At 44.2% G+C, this 23,424-nt stretch overlaps 1 protein-coding gene across 1 annotated transcript in view; it reads left to right on the forward strand.

The window, feature by feature from the left end:
- CHRDL1 (chordin like 1) overlaps positions 1-23,424 on the forward strand; it is a 665,356-nt gene that overhangs the window by 191,975 nt on the left and 449,957 nt on the right. The window contains exon 3 of the mRNA XM_078688799.1: positions 6,060-6,153. Within this exon, the coding sequence (XP_078544925.1) occupies positions 6,060-6,153 (94 nt within the window). The remainder of the gene's footprint in view (positions 1-6,059; positions 6,154-23,424) is intronic.

The raw sequence follows: 23,424 nt of genomic DNA on the forward strand, positions 1-23,424 counted from the left end.
AAACCAGCTCTTCCACTGAAGAGAAATGTCCAATATTAGGTAGAACTGAACAATGTACACGGGTAGTGTGCAATCACTCAAAGTAAAAGGAGCTGATGGTTAAAGAGCGCTGAATTATTGCCCTGTGCTGGCTACTATGGTGTCCATCAACAAAATGTGATAAAAAATGTAACATGCCACTGACCAAAAGCCCCTCTATCTCAGTATCTTATGTGTAAATTATTTGGCAAGCAACAGTCTGGCAAGGTAGTCTCAAAGGCCAGGCCTAATAACTTAATTATAACAAAACATAATACATATTGAATGTCGCTTTTCTAGGGATATTTACGAAATGTTTTGACCAGCAAGATTTATTTCTGAGGTTCTAATCAGAACAGCAATAATGAAATATACTTCATCAAGTAGGCACCAGATTTATATCTGTAATCAAAATACCCAAAGGTTGCTTCCGAATCTTAAAGCAAACATCACATCATTTTAATTGGCATTTAATGCACATGGTACAAATGATACATTACGCTGTTGATTAAGGCTCTAATCTTAACAAACGTGCATGAATAGTCACCTATGGAAAGGTACCCGGCTGTTTCCCTTGATTGGGCGCTGGCAAAAATGTGAGAGACAGAGTAAATCAGATATACACTATAAATTAACCTGTGCTTACCCTCTGGTAGCTTAGCACAGAGCAGGCAGCCGTAACTTAGGAGGCAATGTATAAAGAATTTGGGCAACACTTCAAACAGTAACGCACTAAAAACCCCAGAAAACCCCACAAAAAGACTCCACACCATTTTAGGAAAATACACTATGATTTTATAATTAAAATAAGACCATAATGACAAAAATCCAATAAGTACAAGTCAAGATATTCATTTTCAAAGAAAAAAAGTGAAAATAGTGCTTAGAAGCAATAAGCGCCTATTGATGTTATCTGGTCGTGGTTGACTGGGTAAAAGACAAGAGTTCAGGTTGACCATGATGGAGCGCAGGCTGGATACAGAGCTGCGCAAGGCCCGCTGAATAAAAGCACCTTGATCCTGGTCGCAACAGCGGGATGCGGGGTGTAACTGAGCGATGCGCCGGTGTCAATCCCGCAGTCAAGGTGATGCATCGATTTTCTTCATGCAACGATGGCGATGAGCCGGTTTCGAAAATTAAGCGCTGGTTCAAAGATCTGTTGGTTCCGAAGCCGATGTGCCAGTTTTCTCCACGCAGTCGAGGGGGACGAATCAATGGTCTCTCTCTTCAGTGGCGGCGATGCAGTGGTTTCAATATGTCAGTTCCAATGGCAATGAGCTGATTCCAAGTGCGATGCACCGGTTCTGTTCCCTCAACAGTGGTGATGCATCGATTCTGCTTAACGCACAGAGGATGCATCGGTTCCACTGCAGCAAGCACTTGGTTCCACTTCCTATGGACCAGGCACAGGAGAAGGGGTAAGATTTTGATATCCCTAAGTCTTTAAACAGGAGACAAGCCAGCATGCACTTGGAGATCACTCTTGGGTCAAGAAAGAGTCCAGTTCTTCCTCAGCATGGGCAGAGGGTTGCATGCAGCAGGGCAGCACATTAGAAAAGCAGTTCTTCCAAAGCAGCAGTCCATCAGAATGGTAGTCCTTTTAGCAACACAGCAGTCCTTCTTCCTAGCAGAGTTTCTTTGCAGGTCCAGTAGTGTCTGATTTAGTGGGGCCAGAGACCCAGTTCTTATACCCAGTTGTGCCTTTGAAGTGAAGGTGACTTCAAAGTGAGGCTTTGGAGTGCACAGAGATCCTCCCTTTCTAGCCCTGGCTCCCGACTCACACCCTTTGTGTGTGGACAGGACACTGCCTATTCAGATGTATCAGCTCCTCCCTCCCATCCTGCCCAGGATGACTCATCAGGATGTAGATGACCATTCAGTCACACCTAATCTTCCTTTGTGTGTGACTGTCTACACAGAATGCACAAAGTCCAGCTGTCACCCACCGCAGATGTATTTTGCAGACAGGCTGAGGGAGACACACAGCTAAGAGCAGAGAAATGCCATTTCTAAAATAGTAATGATAAATTCAACTTTGCCAACAAAGAGGATTTATCTTTACCATTCCACTTATATGAACTATGACAGAGCTACTCATTCTCAATTAGGAATTACAGCTTATAAGTATAATGAGGATTTCCTGATCTTAACATATGAAAGAGGCTGGCCTCACAGTGTGGGTGTCTTTCACTGCCAGGACATGCAAAACTTAGTATATATCATAACTTTTGATTATACAGCGCCCTGCCCTATAGGCTACCTAGGGCATACCTTAGGGGTTAGTTATATGTAATAAAAGGGGAGTTTAAGACTAGGCAAGGGGTTTTAAATGCCAAGTAGCCATTGCAGTGTAAACTGCAAACACAGGCTCTGCAGTGGCACGCCTGATACATGTTTATGGGGCTACTTAAGTAGATGGCACAGTCAGTGCTGCAGGACCACTAGTAGCATGTAATCTGGGCACATGTAGTGCATTTTACTAGGGACTTATAAGTAAATTAAATATGCTAATTGGGTATGAGCCAATGTTACCATGTTCATAGGAGAGAGCACATGCACTTTAGCACAGGTTAGCAATGATAAAGTGCTTAGAGTCCTAAAGCCAACAAAACGAGGTCGGAAATAGAGGAGGAGCAAGGCAAAATGTTTGGGGTGACCCTTCAAAGAGGGCCATTTTCCATCAACAACTAACCAAGTACTCAACTGGTTCTCCTACCTCTCTATCCAACCTTTTCTGTCTCTTGGTTTTCATCACTCTCGAGCTCTTGTCCTCTGCCAGTCCGGAGTTCATCAGGGCTCGGGCCTGGGTCCTCTGTTCCTCTCTCTTTACAAATATTTTATCATGCATATTTTCATAATATATATATTCCAATGATTTGCAAATTATCTTCCCAACATTCATTTCAAAGCTCCAAGCCAAGGTCTCCGACTCCCACACAATCATTGTTCACTGGATGGCGAACCACTTCTTTATCCTAAACTGCCCTAACACTGGATTATTTCTTCCCCTCTACATCCAGATTTTCAAATCTACCAATTTCTATTTTGTTTCCCCCATACTCTCACCCTACACCTTTGGACAGAAACCATGGTGTATTGTCCAACCCTACTAGCACCATTGCATCCCACAGCACTTCCAATGCCTGATATGAAGCTCTTAATGTGTGTAAAATACATCCCCACATGCCCTTTCATGCAGCTGAAACACTACTCTGCACACTTGTTCTTAACAAGTTGGACTGCTCCCACAGCCTACTGGTTGCCATTTCTCTATGCTCATTCATTCTATTTTACACAGTACTAAACTTTTCTATTAGAACCCTTCTTCACTGTCCTAAGCAAAGTCCTACATCCTACTTTCATCATCAAATCGGTGTGTTATCTGAAAAAAAACCAGGAAAACCTATAAACTGTTAATTTTGCACTTAAAATCCCTGGTTAGCTATATCGATGATACCAATATGTGTGGCTTCTCGTAACCTTTGGTTAGTCTTCTTCACGTCCCTAAACTCCCTGTGCTGCTTCATGGTTCTGCTATTTGGAGCAGCCACGACCAGTTGAACAGCCCACCATCCCATCACTTTCTGCTGTCAAAGCATCTTTAAGGGCCACATACGCATACTTAATGCTAACTCATTCCAGTGCTCTCCCATATTCTTGGTGTAATCTACAACACTGAGTATAGAATATCGAATGGTCACAATATCTAAACGAAATATGGAGGAACAAAGCATCAACATCATCAGAAGTCAACTCTCATCCTCCAAAACTTGCCGGGGTAAGAGTTAGCAATTTACTGTATGCTGATGACCTTGTCCTGCTCAGCCACATTAGGGTCAGCTTGCAGAGACTTCTCGATCGGTTACCATCAAAAATGAATTGGAACGGAACTTATCAAAGACAAGGGCAATCACCTTCGGGTTAAGGAAATACGAAGGTGGCGGTTGGCAGTTCAAGGGTAAAAGTATTTATAGGGCCGCTTCATATAAATACCTGGGGGTACACATGGACAGAAGGGGTTAATTCTCAAAACACAGAGACGAGGTAGAAGCCAAAGTTTTGACAATCCAGGTGGCATTTAAGAACCTCGCAAGGCAGTTGTCCGGTCCAAGCCTGACCCCTCTTATAAGTGTCATGAAGGCAAAAACCCTCAATTACCTCACTTAAAGTCAGGAGATAATGCAAGGGAAAGGCATCAGCCTCGTGAACAAAATAATAACAAGAATCTTTAAACAAGTGCTGAGCTTTCCAAAAACCTCATCCCCCGCTCAAATACAACTTGAGTTTTGTCTCCAATATCACTGAGCAGTAGGGACTGGAGCATTCATCAGGTTATGCAACAAGCTACATACTTCCAGAGAAGGAAGCTTGGAGGCTTTTTTGTGGCAGGAATTTCAGCCAGTCAGCTTGGGAGATCGTACCGGCGTTATCTACAAGACTCTTTAAAACTCCTGGATGCAGAAGAAATTTGGAGCTCCAATCCATCGCAGCAGGCACTCAAAATCTACATTAAAGAAATGACTGCTTCTTGTCCTTCCATTCGGACAGAGCCCAACTGGTACAACGTAACCATGCCTGGTCAATCATATCAGGGTTTAAGCCTGGGGTCGTGGCGGCTCATATGTCATGCACCTACTCAGTGATGTGGAAAAAAAGATTTTTTTCTTGTATCACTTGCCAGGTTGGCGCTGCACAAACACCAATATAACGTGCAGGCGGTGTGGGAGCAGCAAGGAAACAATCGAACTTGTGGTATGTCTTTGCCCTGCAATTATTAATGACTGAAAGATCTTGCTAAAGGGCGAATGGAACAAACTCGGCGTTCGCACATGTCAACAAGCCATCCTTGATTCTATAAATCCAGACAATCCAGTCTTAATATCCGGTTCACCAAGTTTGTCAGAAGAGCAATAAAAAGACTTATAAACTACCAGAGACAGCAAGCTAACAAATGTTAATCCATAATGGGGAGACCTAAGCCCAATGTTATTTTGCCGATCTATTTACTTCATTGTACTACTTGACGGCGGTCGAATATGGCACTTTGCACATTGTTTACTTACTGTCCTCTGCCTCGTGCGACCTTGGAACTTTTAATTATAATATGTAGGGGTTCTACTTATTTACAAATAGAATTTCACTATTAGTGGTTTATCTCGCAGCTTTTTAACAATGACTAATGTCTTGTCCCATGGCCTTAGTCGACGCCAAAACTAGAATGGATCACCACAGCTCTCAACTGTTTCTTAACTGTTTCTTAATAAAAAAGGACCCCTTGTCTAGAGAAAGTTTACATTTTAACAGCATGAACAAATAGAGTTTATTAGGTTTTTAAACAATTATTGATTTTTGAATTTCACACTCTTCTATTTCTTACTATTTGCTTGCGACTGTATCAATGTATTAAATGGCCGCATTTAGGCCGCTTCTAAAAAAGCATGAGGAAATAATGTAAGCAAAGACACAGGAGTCTAGTTAACACTTGTTTACTACCCTATGTGTAAATATTTTAGCAAATGTCCGATATATGTTTTTTTATTGATGCACGCCCAATATTGTAATGATTTTGACTAATCAAACAATAAAGTATTCAAGTCAATGGCATCAACAGGTATGTATGTATGGATTTTCTGTATCTACTTCGAAATATATGTACCTTGATGATGTATATATCTTTAAGACATATGGAGGTGCTATTAGGAATATTAAATCTATACTTACCTATATGCACTTACCGCCTCGTTATTATGGTCACCATATTGTGACCAATTGATATACTATACTCAGTATTCCGGACTGCTGCCATATTTTTAGGATTACATAAATACCAATTACTACGCATGATCTTCGCAACAGAACGGTGCCACTATCCACTTAAAGAACTCTACCTAAAAATGTTCAAAGACTTGGAAAATCTAAATGCTAGATTATTGCTTGATTCACAAGCTTCAGTGGATCATCACTGAAGTCTATGAACTATCTATACTGTGTAATTGTTCCATCAGTATCACTGTTAACATCACTCTTAAATGTTCCCACAGAGCGGAAATGTGGTCTGCAGTAGAGTGAGATGCCCAGTTCCTCATTGCCCCAGCCCTGTTCATGTGCCACAGTTGTGCTGTCCACGGTGTCCAGGTACTGTACAGCGCAATTAAAATGCAAATGTATCTTAAAATGTAAATTTGCAAATGACATGGCACATTCATATTTAAAAAGGATGTACGTTTATATGACGTTTCACAAAAAAGTATGCCTCTTAGGTCTTGCATGAAAACTGAAATATACATGTTGGTGGTCTTGTGTCTGCTTGGAGGGTTTTTCTCTTTCACTCCATGTTGTTATACACTGGCATTGCAATTCATGAGGACTAATTTACATCTCAAAAGTACACGATCATCAACTGAACTATTGATGTACCCCACCTCTACATTGAACACAGAAAACAATCCTTTCTCATTTTGTTTCTTGACTGCAGATGAACACACAAGTACAGCACATGCAGTATCAGTGCAAGGATCCATCGCACAGAGACGCGTGCAAGACACACACAAACACATACACACATCACCAGTGGAACTTTCATCGCAATAGTAAATTAGTTGAACGATTCAGGGCCTGATTTATAGTTTGGTGGACCGGGTTACTCTGTCACAAAAATGACGGATATCCCATCTGCCGCATTACGAGGCCATTATATCTCTTGACACATGTAACACGTTTGTGATGGAGTATGGCAAATGTGAAATCATTGTCACTCTCTGGAAATCTAGCATTTACTAAGCCAATAGGTCTAGGTTTAATGTACTAACACATGTAAATAGCCTTTGTGCATGTCTCTGATTGCATATGTTGGCGGCTTAAAGCCACGCCTACTGCTTTTCGTTTTGAGAACGTATTGCTATAGATTAGGTGTTTGCATTTTTGTTGTTGATTTGAGAAAGTCAGCAACTCCCACAGGATTTCCCCTTTTGAAATGATTAAAAAAACTATTGAGAATCAGGTCCAGAGTTTGTAATTTCATCATTGAATTTGTCGGTCGACCGTGCAGGGGTTTGAGGTCTGTCTTAACGCGACCACATCAGCCTAGGATCTAACACTATTTGCTGTCTAGTTCTGCACTACTGATTATTGGTGATTTCTTTGAGGTAGGGCTCTTTGTAAATGTGTAGATGTAGATGTAGTTGAGCTTATATAGCGCACAGCTACCCGCAGTGGGTTTCCCGGCGCTTGCTTAGGGAACCCGTCCTGATATTCCCCTGTGAGATAGCAGGGTATCCACAAGGTGAAAGTCAGGCATCCCGCCGCGAGGGGCCGTTGTGGAGATTAAGCAAGCTGTTGCCCAGAGTCGCAGAGTGTTAACCCGTGAGTCGAGGAGGCACCGGGGCGAGAATTATCGAGTCCGTGGATATTTTAGCCCAAGACCCGCCGAGGCGGGGAATTGAACCCTGGTCCAGGACCGATCTCAGCTTCCGGGTCTGCTGCCTCTAACCCCTGAGCCACACTTCTCCACTTTGCAATGTATTTCAGTATGCCAGGCAATGATTATTGCATTGGTTCTTCATGGTGATTGGCTTGGAGAAATAGGCACTATTGAAAGATGACAGTCATAAATAAATGCCAAATTGGTTTGCTCAAGGTGAAGACACCATGCAACTTTATACTTTATACAAGGGAATTGGGGTCAGTAAACTACGTGCTCAATCACCGAGCTCTATGACTTGTGTCATTCTGCTATTCAAGTAGTTGTTGTCTGTACGTCGGCAGTTGAGGTCAGCTCAGTGAGCAACAATTGCTTTCTTCTCCATACTTTTCTCAGCTTTTGTGAATATGAAGCACAATGGCTCTGTAAGTTAATGCCCATTGCTGACATCTGCAATGACTTGCAGGTCATAAGTTTAGATCCAGCAAAGCCAGCTCAGCCCTGCCTCCTTCGGAGGCCAGCAAATAGAGTAGCATTATATTTGGCAATAGTAGCACCTATTGTCTATGGTGCCTAGAAACGAAATTGTGGTATAAAAACAGTGTGCATATATGTTACTTTTATTTTCGTGCATTTGAAGTGCTCCTGATTCTACTCCTACATATGTGCCACCAGGTGCATGTAATATTGGAAATATCGAGCTTTACTCACGGGTAACAATTTAAAGTGGAACATGTTATATACAAAGTTATGAATGGGAGAATTGGATTTAATATTTTGCATGGTGGACTAAACTATGTGCCTTTGATTGAAAACTAACCCACCATGGATCAATCAGTTACTGTATATTATACTCCCCCGTGGTTGTACACGAGCGCGTAAACTATTGATAGACAATGTAAGAAGCAATATAGACAATCTATGCGGTTTCAAAAGAGGACCACAGCTTATATAATTAGAAGAGGTAGTTGGACAATGGTTGGGGAAGGAATTATCGACTTGTTTGGTTTACTACTTTGAACGATACTTCAGGATCAGTCCAATAAGCCGAAACAGCTACTAATAAGAAGTTTTAATGCTCCATATGAGATATTTTCTAGAAAATTTCCTAGAACGAATTGACAAAGATTTATTTGTCTTTTTCTGTCACTGAAGAGGTGGAAGAATCGATAAGTTGAGCAGTGGTTCTAAGTGGTAATCTTCACGAATTGAACCTCTAGAAATATCCTGGCAGACAAGGGTGCTCCTAAGGAATTGGTAGTTGGTGCTTATGGGGGACTGGGCTGTAAACCAAGATTGTCTGAGGTTGTAAGTCAGGATTGGTCCAAAAAGCATGTACTGAAGAAACTAGTGAAAAGATGGGATAATGTTCCATATTGAGTTTTTTTAATGAGTACTGCCTAGGACGCCTGAACAAGGGTTTTTACTTTTAGTTTCTTAGTGTACAAATGGGAGAATTGATGAGTGAAAGCTTTGGGCCTGATTTAGATCTCAGTGGACGGGTTACTCTGTAACAACAGTGATGGATATCCCTTCCGCGGAAATATAAATCCCATTATATCCTAAAGGATTTATATTTCGGCGGACGTGATATCAGTCGCCATTGTAATGGAGTAAACCATCCACCAAGATCTAAATCAGGCCCTTATTATAATTTTGATATATTTATACACACGCCTTATGAATGTATTTTTGGAATTTTATAAGTTTAAATGGTTCCGACAGAACTTAAACATTGTTCATTAATTGCTTGCTTGATTAGTTGATACATTAAACAACAGAGGTGTGAATGAAAGACAATTTTGTTAGTCACTTCTGATTTACTAGTGATTAAAGGGATTCCGTCCTTAGCCAACCTCCCAATCCCCATGCCGATTCAACAGTATGGCATGGTTTACTGTATCATTATCAAAGACTGCTTAGAGGTCATCGAGTATAACTGTGTACTGCTTGATAGCATCGGGGAAATGAAGAGGTTAGAGTGAATTTTGTGCTGGTTAAGGATCTACATACCTACTTCTCCTATTGTGCTATCTGCTTAATTCTCTATCTGTCATTGTAATGCCATATTCCAGAGTCTGAGTTGATCAATAGTTCTTCAAAACAAGAGTGTCCACAATAATATTTGTCGAGAAGGTCATGACGATCAAAGTTACATTGTCTCTGTAACAATCTGAGATAGATCTGCTTAGAAGACAAGACGCACATCTAACCTGCCCTCTACATCAGAATTGGGTCTTAGTATTTCTACCAACATATTATACCTGAAAGCCGATAAGTAACTTTAGGCTAGATATACTAAGCCTTTTTGAGTTTGCACCGGCCTGATTCATAGAATCAGGCCATTTGCAAATGCAAACAACATTTCCAAATGAACAAAGTCCAAATTGCGATTCGGTAACCTGTTACCGATTCGCAATTTGTTTAATTTGTAACCTGTTACCGAATCGCAATTTGGGTTTGTGAATCGGAATTTGGGAGGGATATGTTTAGGGCGTGCTTTCCAAATACCGATTCACATGTACAAATGTTTTTTAACTGAAATACGGTTGCAAGACATTAGCACTTTACCTCCAACTCAAAGTTGGTGGTAACCCAGTTGCAAATGGATAGGGGTCCCCAAAAGTTCCCCCCTTGAGAATGGTTGAAAAAATAAGGGACAACTGCCTGATCTTAAAAAATGAAATTTAAATGTGTCATTTTTTTATTTTTAAACGCATCCCGTTTTCCTTTAACGAACATGGACTGTGTTTTGAAATAAGATTACTTTACTTAAAAGCAATCACAGACATGGTGGTCTGCTGACCCCAGCAGGCCTCTATCCCTATTATTAATATTTATGAGCTAGGTCGATTTGCGACCCACTATAAGTTGTTATTTAGGGAATAGGGGCTAAATAACTCCTTTGTACATTATTAATATATCCCAATGGCCCGCTGTAACGTGCTATACCAGCTATTAAAGGCCCGCTCCAGCATTAAAGGCTCGAACCGAAGGCGAGGGCTTTTAACAAGGAAGCGCGGCTTTAAGAAGGGCTATAAGGCTATTAGAACATTCTGCCACCAGAGGGCAGATTAGAACATTCTGCCACCAGAGGGCAGAATGTTCTAACAAATAAAACAAAGGCCTCCCGGAGCCCGAGGGGGTTTAAATCCTCTCAGGCTCTGAAAGGCCTCTGTGAAAACAACATTGGAATGTTGCTTTGCGGGCCTTTACCAGCCTGTAGAAGCATGGAGCACTCCATTGTCTGCAATGGAGTGCTCCACATTTCAATGTTCTAATAACGATTACCAACTAATGGTTTGCACCAAAATTGCCATTTGGTAATCACTATTACTACTGTTCGTACAACTAACCCAATGTGTGATGTAAATGTCACAACTGATTGAGTGAGAGTTGCTCCAACATGCCATATCCATGTTCCCAAAACTGTCCCCCATGTAACAATCCTCAGCATTTAAGACTTCAGAGGCAAGGACCTCCATATATCAGCATGAAATGTCTGGCTATAGTTCACCTGTGAGTTACCTCTTTCCCTGCTACGAACACTTGTGGATATGCTATTTTCTAACATGTCGGCAAAATTGCAACCGCTAAAAAAAGTAGGTGCTTGGTAATCTGGTTCAATAAATTGCACCTGCTCACTGATCACTATTCTGGCCCCCACTTTCTGAGCACATGAAGCAAAGGCTGTTCGCAATGTTCACAAGACGGTCTGGCAAAATTAACACATCCTCCTAACACATCTTGCAGTATGTATAAACAGGAGGGGCATTAGCATAACTGGTTTCAAGAGCCGTTGGGTTCAATGGAGGTAAAATAGAAAGGTGAGACACCTCAAACCCCACCATTGACTCACCTGTCGATTTCTCATCCAGTAGATTCACATAGTCACTTTCCGGGTCAGTACTTCGAGGAAGTACTTGTGAGGACTGGATTAAAGCCTCTGTATCAGATATGGTCTCAGTGCTCTCTGTATTTTCTCTAAAACATAGTCTCCTTTATCTCTTTTTTGCAATTCTACGCATCATAGGTTGTTTCTTTTTTTCCTCTTTGCTTTCCCTTCTTTTCTTTCTCCTTTGATCAAGGGCACCTAAATCACCAAAATATTTTCCATAACTTGACTGGATTTTAAAATTAGGAAACACTTGCTGTTCTACCTCTTATAGCTGTACCCTCCAGTTTCTTCATATTAGAGGTAGTGTCTAAAATAGATTGTACAGACAGGAGGATGGTCCTTTTCTTCATGGTCAACCACAGTATTGAGTTCAATCCTGAACTGCCTTATAGGTTTGGTGTTAGAATTTCTGCAAGTCGATTTCCCTGAATAGTTCCTGTGCACATGACTGGATTATTTAACCCACTCATCCCAGATCCCAAAATATAATATATTGTACTTTAAGCTACATAGCACAAGCTATAAGTAAAGTGACTTAAAAGGACAAATAAAGAGATGAAGCATCAATTACTGTACAAGATATGGCTTAGGAGGGGTTGTCTAGAAAAGATAACCGCACAGACATTAATTGCATATTATTTGTTCGCCTTTTTATTACTCTTTACTTGTTAGGTAGCCGGTCTGCCACTTTTATTCCCCATGGTTCCCAGGCAGCAACAAGTTGGCAAGACTTGAGCTTCTGTGAGACTGCTGCCGTATGTATTTTAAAATCACAATTTCTACTGTTCAGATTAAACCCGTAGAACAATTTATTAACAGGATCAAGTGGGAACCACATTAAACAAAAAAGAAAGAAAAGGGATTTGAAGCTCAGTGCTGCAAGAACAGCTTTCATCTCCTTCGTCTTTTATGTAATTATTCCACATCATTCGTACCGTCGCGTGGGATCTGTCAGCCTGGTTACTCTTCCATGGCTGCCTGGAGTCTGACAGTGTTTTCCGGCTGGGAACTTGCTAAAAGGGCAGCCATCTCTGAGCAAAGGTGCCAAGGCATTTGCATGAAGTGAGAAGCTGGGTGCACTGGTAGGTGTTTTCTAGACTGCTTGACCCGTTGCACTCAGGCACAATGTCAGGGCCTTACTGAAAACCCAAAGCAGCCCTGGCACATTTTGTCAGACCAGTATGGTGCATAGCGAGTACAGCGAGCGAGTCTGACTACTACATATGGAGGTCTTGGGGGGGGGGTTCTCCCCAGTAATAAAAGTTGGGAAACAATAGTGCATTCTACAGCAAATTTGTCAATATATATTCTATTATATTAGCTTTTAAAGCCTAGTAAATGATGACCTTACAGTGCAACAGGATACAACAGTCTTTGCTGTGGTTCTTCAAGGATTCCTTCACTATCACCCTCCAACAGTGCCTCTCTTTTCCCCATAGCACCACTCTCTCAGATGTATTTTGTTTTATAGCTCCTCTCATAACAATCAAATCAAATCAAACATTTATAGAGCGTGCTACTCACCCGGAGGGTCTCAAGGCGCTTGGGGGGGAGGGGGTCCGCTACTGCTTGAACAGTCAGGTCTTGAGCTGCTTCCTGAAGGCGAGGTGGTCTTGGGTCAGGCGGAGGTGGATCGGGAGGGAGTTCCAAGTCTTGGCGGCCAGGTAGGAGAAGGACATTCCTCCTGCTGTGGCTCTTCGGATGCGGGGGACGGCGGCGAGGGCGTGGCTGGTCGATCGAAGCTGGCGGGTAGGAGTGTAGAAGTTGAGGTGGCTGTTGAGGTATCCTGGGCCTTGGTTTTGTAGGGCTTTGTGTGCGTGGGTGAGGAGACGGAAGGTGATTCTCTTGTTGACCGGGAGCCAGTGCAGGTCTCTCAGGTGTCCGGAGATGCGGCTGTGTCGGGGGATGTCGAGGATGAGTCTCGCTGAGGCGTTCTGGATCCGCTGGAGTCTCTTCTGGAGCTTGGCGGTTGTTCCGGCGTAGAGGGCGTTGCCGTAGTCCAGTGTTGGGTGTCAGAGCACTTTACTTCACACACACATGCAGAGACAATGAATCATGCATGTGTAAATCAGTGTGTAGAAAATGTTACATGCGGCAAAGAGGACTACAAGGTGTAGGATTCACATGCTATCCATACTGGTAGGCACTTTCAAGCGTGCTTCGTCTGGAGAAATACCAACTCAGGATTCAGAAGTTATGGTTGACTTTAAAAATAAGAATTTATTTCTACCCAAACAAACCTTTTTTAGCAACCTCAGGCTAATGAGAGACTGGGAAACAAACATAACTTTCAAACCTGTACCATGCAGCTTGCATTCTGTTCTTTGATGGTACATTATAGCTCACTATGCCAGATTATGATTGTTACTTATGAACTGCACAGTAACAAAATTATCTCTGTGACAAAAGCAGTAACCCACTGAGCTATGCACATAAAATAGTGTTCTTTGACATGCAGGGTACACGTTATTTGTAGCAGGCATATTAACCCCCTGCTCTACCTTAGATTAAACAAAACTGCCACTACACAAAACTGCCATCTCTCTCCAGCAGGTACATTAATCACCAGAATTAACTTGACACTTTTTTTGTTGCCAAAAAACAGCTGAGTATACAAGGAACTTTGCAGTGCTTTTTAAACTGCTGCACTGCTATGAAACCGACATACAGTAATAAAACTGCTCCGTCCCCTCCACCTTTCCAGCCTCCCGGGGAAACACCCGATGCCCTGTCTGGCCAATCTGGCCTTGCTCAATGTACTAAAGAATGCCATTCACAAACCTAGGTGCAGAGTTTACACCTCTGCCTCTCTCATGCATATATTTGCAGAAATAGCCCCCGAGTGTGATCTTGAGCAAGAATTGCCTGTTTTTTTCTTGTATCGTTCTCAATAGCTTATAAGCAGTGGCACTTTTAATAGGTACGAATTACACGGAGAATCCCTCATATTATATATTTATTTCATGCACCTCCACTAGTCAAAATATCTTATATATATACCAAAGCATTATTTTGAATAAATCAGTGCAACATTTGCTTTAGAACTACAGCGATTCAAATAACGATTTTGTCCATTCATGTAGTGCCACTTATTTTAGCTTTATAATATGCTTATAGTGCTCCATTCTTGCCACTTCGTGTGTGAGAATATTATAGCTAAGGATGGATGATCCCAAGTGTGTAGAATCTTGTTGAAATGCTGACCACCAATATTTCTAAGGGGCATTTGAAGGCCTACAATTGGTCTCTGCATCCGGTAGAAATATGAAACTATTTCTTTGAAAGAGTCCTAGTGTGCACACCTAAAATGTAACCCGCCGGTACACTCTTTGGAGTATGCATGTGCTCTATAAATGCATTTTCATTCATTTATTTTCATTTCATTACAGTTCATGCATTTCTTGTTCAGTAAGGAATGGATCCTGTTGATGGGAAGACAGCATGGGTGCTGTTGTCCTCTGGAGATGGGTTATCAACCCCAATCCCGATTGCTCCCCAGTTTGTTTTGATTTTCGCCGGCCCTCTGAGTCTTACATATCAGCATCACTCATGAAGAAGTTCTTCCTCTTTGTCTGGCAGGTTGTTTCACCCCCCTCCATCCAGAACCCACCATCCTACACCTACATTCATGGTCTTTGAGTTTCCATTATGGGTCACAAGGAGTAGCCAATGTAACCAGCGATGGCTCCTCCGCTAAGGCGGGGGAGCGTCGCCCCACTGCTCTGCGAGTAGTTTAAAAAGGAAAAATAAAATGATAATAATGTAATGTCATTATCATTTTATTTTTATTTTCCTGCTGAGGTGTAGGGCGGGCTGGGCTGCCAAATCTAGGGCCTGGGGGAGAAGTGGTAAACACACTCTAAGTGCGCATGATGGTTTGGCCAGCTGTCTTAGGCCTGCAAACAGTCTTCCACACTTTGCCTGTTCTCCACCAGCTGTAATGCACAGCCTGGGTGGAGAACATGCACTGCCTCTGAAAAGAGAATAATTGTTTGCATTTATCTCTATTGATGGCAGGTATATACTTCAATTGAAGGCAGTTTTAGAATCCCTTTCTCAAAAGCTCAATCTGGATAAAGCTTCATGATCCTCACTCACTGTTCTACACTCTCTGTCATTTACTTTCTCCTGTTTCTTTACTTTCTACTACTCGCTCTACTGAGGATTGTACAGCTTCATTATGTCCAAGATTTACAATATTTGTGCTTCTTTCTCTTTTACCTCTGTCTCTAGGACCTTTTGTGCTGTATCTGTGGCTGAATTACGGTAGCTTGCTGCTCCTCTTCTTTAACTTCACTGTTTCGATTCCTTTTTTTCTGTCTCAGAGTCTGGAGTGCTTTCTATTCTTGGGCTGCTTGCCGTGTGACCTTTCCTGCAGATCTGTTGCATTAAAAAGGCAACACAAGGAGAATACTGAAGTAGTAAGCTCCATTTATCAGCGAACCCAAAATACATCTGCTGTCCACAAAACCCCTACAGTATTTGTCACCCAAGCAGAATTACATCAATATTGTTACTATTACATTCTAAAAAGAGAACTTGTCTATGTCATGTTCCAAAGTATGGAAGCAGACACAACACCCCCCCCCCTCTTACAAACAATAACAAAACAGAGAAAAAGCAATAATATAGCATAAATAAATAAAAAAGTGAAGTTACATATATGAAAACTTGTAACCAGTAATTGGTACCATTAAAAGGTAGGATTATCCGACAACATAATCTTTTAACTTACTTAGTATAGATACTAATTGTTCCAATCTAGTGGAGATGCAAGTCTGGGTGGTTGTGCATCCACATTCTCCAGGAACATCATTACTATCTCTCCCAACAACCCATCTGTACCACGCATATCTAGCCTGAGCTGTCTGCCTGATTACAGCCACTCTGACTAGCATCAAGATTACGTCCAAGATAATAATCTTCACCCAGCCATCACCATGGTAACTCATGTACGCACTTGGAATCATGTTCTGGATCTCTCCTGCACATCTAACCAAGCAGCTGAGATGCCAAACCTTGCATTCATTTAGTTTAGCTGAATTGGTTTATATTTTTATGACTTTAAGAGGGCAAAAAAAATATTGTCTCCCTTTCATCCCCTGGAACTTCTTTTTGCACAGACCCACTGCCCTTCCGTAACTCTAACTCTAATTGCCTTCATACAATGCTTGCAATCATAATACTCCTTACATGCTGCTTTGCCCTTTAAGGTACTTGCCCTTTCCACTTCAGGAAACACTTATTTTTGTCTTTCAATAGACATCAAGGTTTGATTGTCTTTTTTCACAGTTTTTTTTCCTCCAAGAATTTTAAATGGGCTGACAATAGTCACATTAGGAGCTGCATGATATGATGATATCATAAACTTTACTGCTTGGTCCCACCATTTTTTGTGACTGCTAAGACAGTGCCTGTGAGAAGTTGGCCTGGTATATGATGCTCACTAGTTCTAGTGATCACCTTGTACCATGCCAAGCAACCCTTATGGTGCAGGTTGTAAAGTCAACCTTATAGACAAGCTATCCTAGGGGTAGCATGGACTAAGCAGTCTTAGGCTAAACTCTGTAAAGGCATGTGAAGCAAGCTGTTTTACCATACACAATCCCTTAAATACCAAATGAAAGGACACCACACAGATATATATTGAAAATATATATAGATTTATTTCTACAAATATCCCTGATACTCTTTATGAGCACAGAAGCAAATGTGTAAAAACAAAACACAGTTTAAATACACAAAAGTTGCACAATTATGGATGAGCCCTAGGGGCCACCTAAACCATATACTAAAATAGTGGTATAAGAACCACTATGGGGAAAGTGAAGAGGCCTAGGGCCTGGGGAATCGCTGGAGCTGTTCGGGACTAGCAGTGAAGAAGTCGGGAAAGGCCCGCGGGACTCGGGTGCAGTGCGGAAAGTGCAAGCTTTACCAATGCAATGTCAATGGTGCGTAAAAGTTACAAAGTTAGTTAAAAAGGAACCTTCCGAGTGACCTAGAAGGATGAAACTTTAGACACAGACACTAGAGGTATGTACCAGTGTGGGAACACCGGCGGAGCTGAGTTACCTCACCCACAGGAAGCGGGTGCATAGGGTCGAAGTAGTGTCGGGTTTCGTCACGCAGGTCGATGGTGCTTGGAGCTGAAGATGCTGCAGGCGACTCGATGTGAAGAGTTCCGGTGGATCCAAGGGTGGATCTGAAGAGGTGAAGACCTGAAAGCAGAGGGGACAATGTTCAAAGTCACTAGCCAGTGACCACCTGGGAACCAGATTGGAACCAGGCAATGTCGGGTGCAAACAGGCGTCGAGGTGTAGCTTCTCTCTGCCGCCACGTGGACACGAGCGGTCGAAGACGTCCAGGAGTCGGTCACGAGCTGTCCCACGCAGGCTTCTCGCTGTTGGCGGTGTCGGCAACTTGATTGGAACCAACAGGCCTTGGCTAATGCAAGCCACGCAGGAATCAAAAAAGGCTTGTTACTCAGACCAGCAAGGTCAGAGCAGGTACTCCTTTTTACAGGAGTGAGGGCAAGTCTGGAGCAACCCGACCCACAGTGTAAATTGAAGGTTTCGCCGCCAAGATGGCCGCTAGCCGCGTGGCAAGTGGCCGGGATGGCGCGTCGAGTGGCACAGTGCAAAAGGGCCCCACGCAGATCGTGGAGATGCTGGGGGGCTGATCTTCGGTGCAAGGGCTGCTCGAGGTTGGGGCTTCTCAAACCCCAAAGCACAGCGTCGAGGGTGCCTCTGATGCTGCGCAGTCATCTTCTCGGGGGTCTTTCAAGAGGTCCGGTCCCACGTCTCTCGGTGCCTCCACGGGTCCCTTCTTTGCAGGGACTGTGGATCGGGCGGTGAGAAGTCTGGGAGTCTGGGTCTTGTCAGGCTCTGGGCTCGGGCTCCGGCGGGAGGCGGCGGCAAAGCAGACGTCGAGTTGCTGGTTGGTGCCTGTATTCACAGGGTGGTCACTCCTTGGCCACAAGGGAGATTCTCTTCCGTCTTCTGTGCAGCAGAATGTCGAAGTCCAGTCTTCTTCTGTATTTCAAGTTGATTCAGGATGATCTGAAGTCTCAGGACACAGCTCCCACTCTTATTCGAATCTGGGGGGCCGGATCACCTACTAGGTCCCTCCTCTGGGTGGAACCAGGTAGGGGGGTGGTTACACCCCCTTTCCTTTGTCCAGTTTCGCGCCAGGACTGGGGCTGGAAAGCCCCAGCACCGGTTTGAACTGGCCTATGCACAGGGACACCTTGTGTGCCCCAGGCATGTCTGATTCTATTCAGCCCTGTCCTACCCAATACACAAAATCCTGTCTGGAGTGGTGCTAGCACCTCCCCAGGCAGGAAACCCTTTGTCCAAGCTGCCCTCGCTGGAAGGACTCCCAGCAGCAGGAGGTCAGACTTGTGTCTGTGGTGGCAGCATCCATTTTGGGATGCTAAGGCTCTGTTTAACTTTAACCGGGGTTCAGGCTAGGTACATGTCGTGTCCCTCTAGAAGGGTGGAATGCTACCCCCGTCGCCAGAACTGGCGAGGGGGTAGTATTCTAATTCGTATGACACCTTACTCGACATGTTTTGATAAAGCCAAACCCAAGATAGCATTTAACCGCGAGGTTCATAATGCACTTAAAAGTATATGGTATGGCAATATCAGGAAACAGCTAAAGGACATGGTTCCAAAAGCTGCAGACAGGCTCAGCTCATGCCAGAGCACCATCTCACATATTTCCAAGCACTCTGCCTCCAGGATTGATGAGGCCTTCCATAGGAGTGGCTGACAGGAACATATGTGTCCATTTTAGGTTAGGTATAGGCATACTACACCTAAGTAAGGGGTGGTTACACCAACTTACCCCAGCTGAGTGATCAGCCAGTTGTGTCGAATATGGAGGCCAGGCCAGGGGTGGCACAATACATGCTGCAGCCCCCGGTAGGCCTTGGAAGCACCTATGCCCTGGGTACCTGGGTACACTGTTACAGGGGCCAATAAGGTGAACCAGTTCCAATTTCGTTATGCACCTAAAGTACATGGGTTACAATTTAGAGAGAGAACAGCAGGCTGTGGGTCTGATTAGCAGGCCCACAGCCACATTAAGTCATAAACCAGTGAAGCAAAAAGCAAAAATTTGGGGTGACCATAGGATAGCAGACCCTACTCTCCTACACAACCCCCCCCAACGCAGGGACATTAGACTAACCTTGACCAGTTGTGTCTTCATGTTCTAAGTGGAAGTACCTGGAGAGACCATCTGTCAGTCCCTGGGCGGTGCTCCACTGTAAAGTCCATCCCCTGTAGGGAAATGGACCACCTGAGTAGTTTGGGGTTTTCACCCTTCATCTGATTAAGCCATAAGAGGGGCTTATGGTCGGTCTGAATCTTGAAGTGAGTGCCAAACAAGTATGGTCTCAACTTCTTCAGGGCCCACACCACAGCAAAGGCCTCCCTCTCAATGGCTGACCAACGTTTCTCTCTGGGGGTCAGCCTTCTGCTAATGAAAGCAATGGGCTGGTCTTGACCATCTACATTAAGTTGTGAGAGCACTGCTCCCACTCCCAACTCAGAAGCATCTGTTTGGACAATAAACTCTCTTGAGTAGTCAGGACTCTTCAGGATAGGTGCAGAGCACATGGCCTTCTTCAGGTCATCAAATGCCTTTTGACAGTATTCTGTCCACTGAACCTTTTTGGGCATCTTCTTGGATGTCAGATCATTAAGAGGAGTCACAATGGACCCATAATTCTTAACAAACTTCCTGTAGTACCCAGTCAGGCCCAAGAAAGCTCTGACCTGAGTCTGGGTAGTTGGAGGAGTCCAGTCCTTTATGGTCTGAATCTTACTCTCCAGTGGTTGAACTTGGCCTCCACCCACAAGGTGGCCCAAGTACACAATCTTACTCTGCCCTATCTGGCACTTGGTTGCCTTGATAGTGAGGCCTGCCTTTTGCAGAGCCTCTAGCACTTCCTTCAGGTGGACCAGGTGATCCTCCCAGGTGGAGCTAAAGACAGCAATATCATCCAGATATGCTGCACAAAAGTCATCCAACCCAGTAAGGACTTGATTCACCAACCTTTGGAAGGTGGCAGGTGCATTTTTCAGACCAAAGGGCATCACCACAAACTGGTAATGCCCACTGGGGGTAGAAAATGCTGTCTTTGTTTTAGACTCCTCAGCTAACCTGATTTGCCAGTAGCCAGCTGTCAAGTCAAATGTGCTCAAAAACTTGGCAGAAGCCAATTTGTCTATGAGCTCATCTGCCCTTGGAATTGGGTGTGCATCTGTCCTGGTGACAGCATTGAGTCCTCTGTTGTCCACACAGAACCTCATCTCTCTCTTTCCATCTTTGGTGTGAGGTTTGGGGACCAGAACCACTGGGCTAGCCCAGGGGCTCTCTGAAGGCTCAATGACACCTAACTCCAGCATCTTTTGCACCTCAGCCTTGATACAGTCTCTGACATGGTCAGGCTGCCTGTAAATGTTGTTCTTTACAGGAAGACTATCACCAGTGTCCACCACATGGGTACACCAGTTAGTCTGACTGGGTGTCAGGGAGAACATATGTCGATATGACTGCAAAACCTGTCTACAGTCATGTTGCTGATGTTCAGTGAGGCTGCCATCTAAGGCCACACCATCAACTGAGCCATCCTCAGGGTTCTGAGTCAGCAGGTCTGGGAGAGGGTCACTCTCTTCCTCCTGCCCCTCATCTGTAGCCCTGAGCAAGCCCATGTCTGCCCTGTCAACATATGCTTTCAGCCTGTTAACATGGAGCACCCTGTGGGGGCTCCTAGGAGTTCCTAGGTCCACCAAGTAGGTAACCTCTCCCTTTTTCTCCATGATTGTATGGGGTCCAGACCATCTGTCTTGGAGTGCTGCTGGGGCCACTGGCTCCAACACCCATACCTTCTGTCCAGGCTGGTACTCAGTCAGGGCTGCCTTTTGGTCATGCCAGGCTTTCTGTAAGGCCTGGCTAGCCTCAAGGTTTTTGGATGCCTTCTCCATATACTCAGCCATCCTGGAGCGGAGACCAAGTACATAGTCCACTATGTCTTGCTTGGGCTTTTTGAGAGGTAACTCCCATCCTTCCCTCACCAGACATAGGGGTCCTCTTACAGGATGTCAAAACAACAATTCAAAGGGGCTGAAGCCAACTCCTTTTTGTGGGACCTCTCTGTAAGCAAACAGAAGGCAGGGCAGAAGGATATCCCATCTTCGCCTGAGCTTCTCAGGTAATCCTTTGATCATGCCCTTTAGGGTCTTGTTGAATCTCTCAACAAGCCCATTGCATTGTGGATGATAGGGAGTGGTGAACTTATAGTTAACACCACATTCCTTCCACATAGCTGTCAAGTAACCTGACATGAAGTTTGCACCTCTATCAGATACTACCTCCTTAGGAAACCCCACTCTGGAGAAAACTCCAAGTAAGGCCCTGGCCACAACAGGAGCTGTTGTGGTCCTAAGTGGAATTGCCTCTGGGTACCTGGTGGCATGGTCCACCACCACCAGTATGAATCTGTGCCCAGATGCTGTAGGGGGATCCATTGGTCCAACAATGTCAATCCCCACTCTTTCAAAGGTCACCCCCACCACAGGTAGTGGTATTAGGGGGGCCGTTGTGGTACCACCTGCTTTGCCACTTGCTTGGCAGGTTACACAGGAGCGACAAAACTCCTTGGTATCCTCTGACATGTGAGGCCAGTGAAAGTGACAGACAAGTCTGTCCAATGTTTTGTTCTGGCCTAGGTGTCCTGCTAAGGGAATATCGTGTGCCAAGGTAAGAAGGAAGCCCCTAAATTGCAGAGGTATGACCAACCTCCTGGTTGTACCAGGCTTGGGGTCTCTACCCTCTGAATAAAGGAGCCCATCATCCCAATAAACCTTATGGGTACCTTGAGCATTCCCAGCAGCCTCAGCAGCAGCCTGCTGTCTGAGGGGTTCAAGAGAAGGACAGGATAACTGAGCCTGCCCCAAGTCTGCCCTAGAAGGTCCCCCTGTCCCCAGAAACTCAACCTGGTCAGGTTCAAGCTCTATAGAGACAGTTCCTTCAGGGGTCTCAGAATCATCTTCCTGTGAAGGCTGATCCTCACTTGTAGGCATTTGGGAAGTCACAGCCTTTGCCCTCCTGTTCCTTGTCTTGGGAGGTACTTGGTCCATTGTTCCAGGATCCAAGACCTGAGGTTCAGAGAGGCACTTTTTGGCCTGTGACCTGGTCACAGCAAGGACATGTGATGATATCCCTAACATCTCTGCATGAGTCCTGTACTCAACTTCTGACCATAGAGAGCTCTCCAGGTCATTGCCCAACAAACATTCTACTGGGAGATCAGCACTAACCACAACTCTTTTTAGGCCAGTTACCCCTCCCCAGGAAAAGTTAACAATTGCCACACTATGTGTAGTAGTGACATTGCTGGCATTGGTCACCAGGTAATTATCACCTGGTATGTACTGTCCAGGGTCCACAAAGCTAGGCGTCACCATAGTGACACTGGCACATGTGTCCCTGTATGCTTGAGCCACTTTTTCATTAATTAAAGGTGTCTGTCTGTACTTGCCCAAATTATTGGGACTGACAGTAGGGGAGAAATCAATCTCCCCATCACAGATCAGAACAGCCTGTGTGGGGACTCTGACTAGGTCAGAATCTCCATCAGTTCCCAAGGTGATACCCATTACCCCCTTAGTCTGTGGTCCAACACTGCCAACTGTACTAGCGGGTGCAGGTGCCTTAGGGGCTGCAGTGTTGGTGGCTCCACCCTTTTTACAATCACTTGTCCAGTGAGTGGTGTTTTTGCAAAAGCTACACCAGGGTTTTCTTTGACCTTCTTTCTTCTTCTTCTTGGAAGTTTGGAACCCACCCTCAGTATTAGTTTGGGGCCCTGTTGAAGACTTCTGGTCTTTAGCTTACTGCTCCCCACCCTTCTGGTCTGTTTTCTTTTGGTCACCACCCTGGTTCTGGTTCTGGTTCTTTTGCTTAACTCTGGTTCTAACCCATTTGTCTGCCCTCTTTCCCAATTCTTGGGGAGAGGTTAGATCTGAGTCAACCAAATGTTGATGCAACTGCTGGTTCTGACAGTTATTTAAAATCTGTT

Source organism: Lissotriton helveticus, chromosome 4_1, assembly GCF_964261635.1.
Source record: "Lissotriton helveticus chromosome 4_1, aLisHel1.1, whole genome shotgun sequence".
NCBI classification, from domain to species: domain Eukaryota; kingdom Metazoa; phylum Chordata; class Amphibia; order Caudata; family Salamandridae; genus Lissotriton; species Lissotriton helveticus.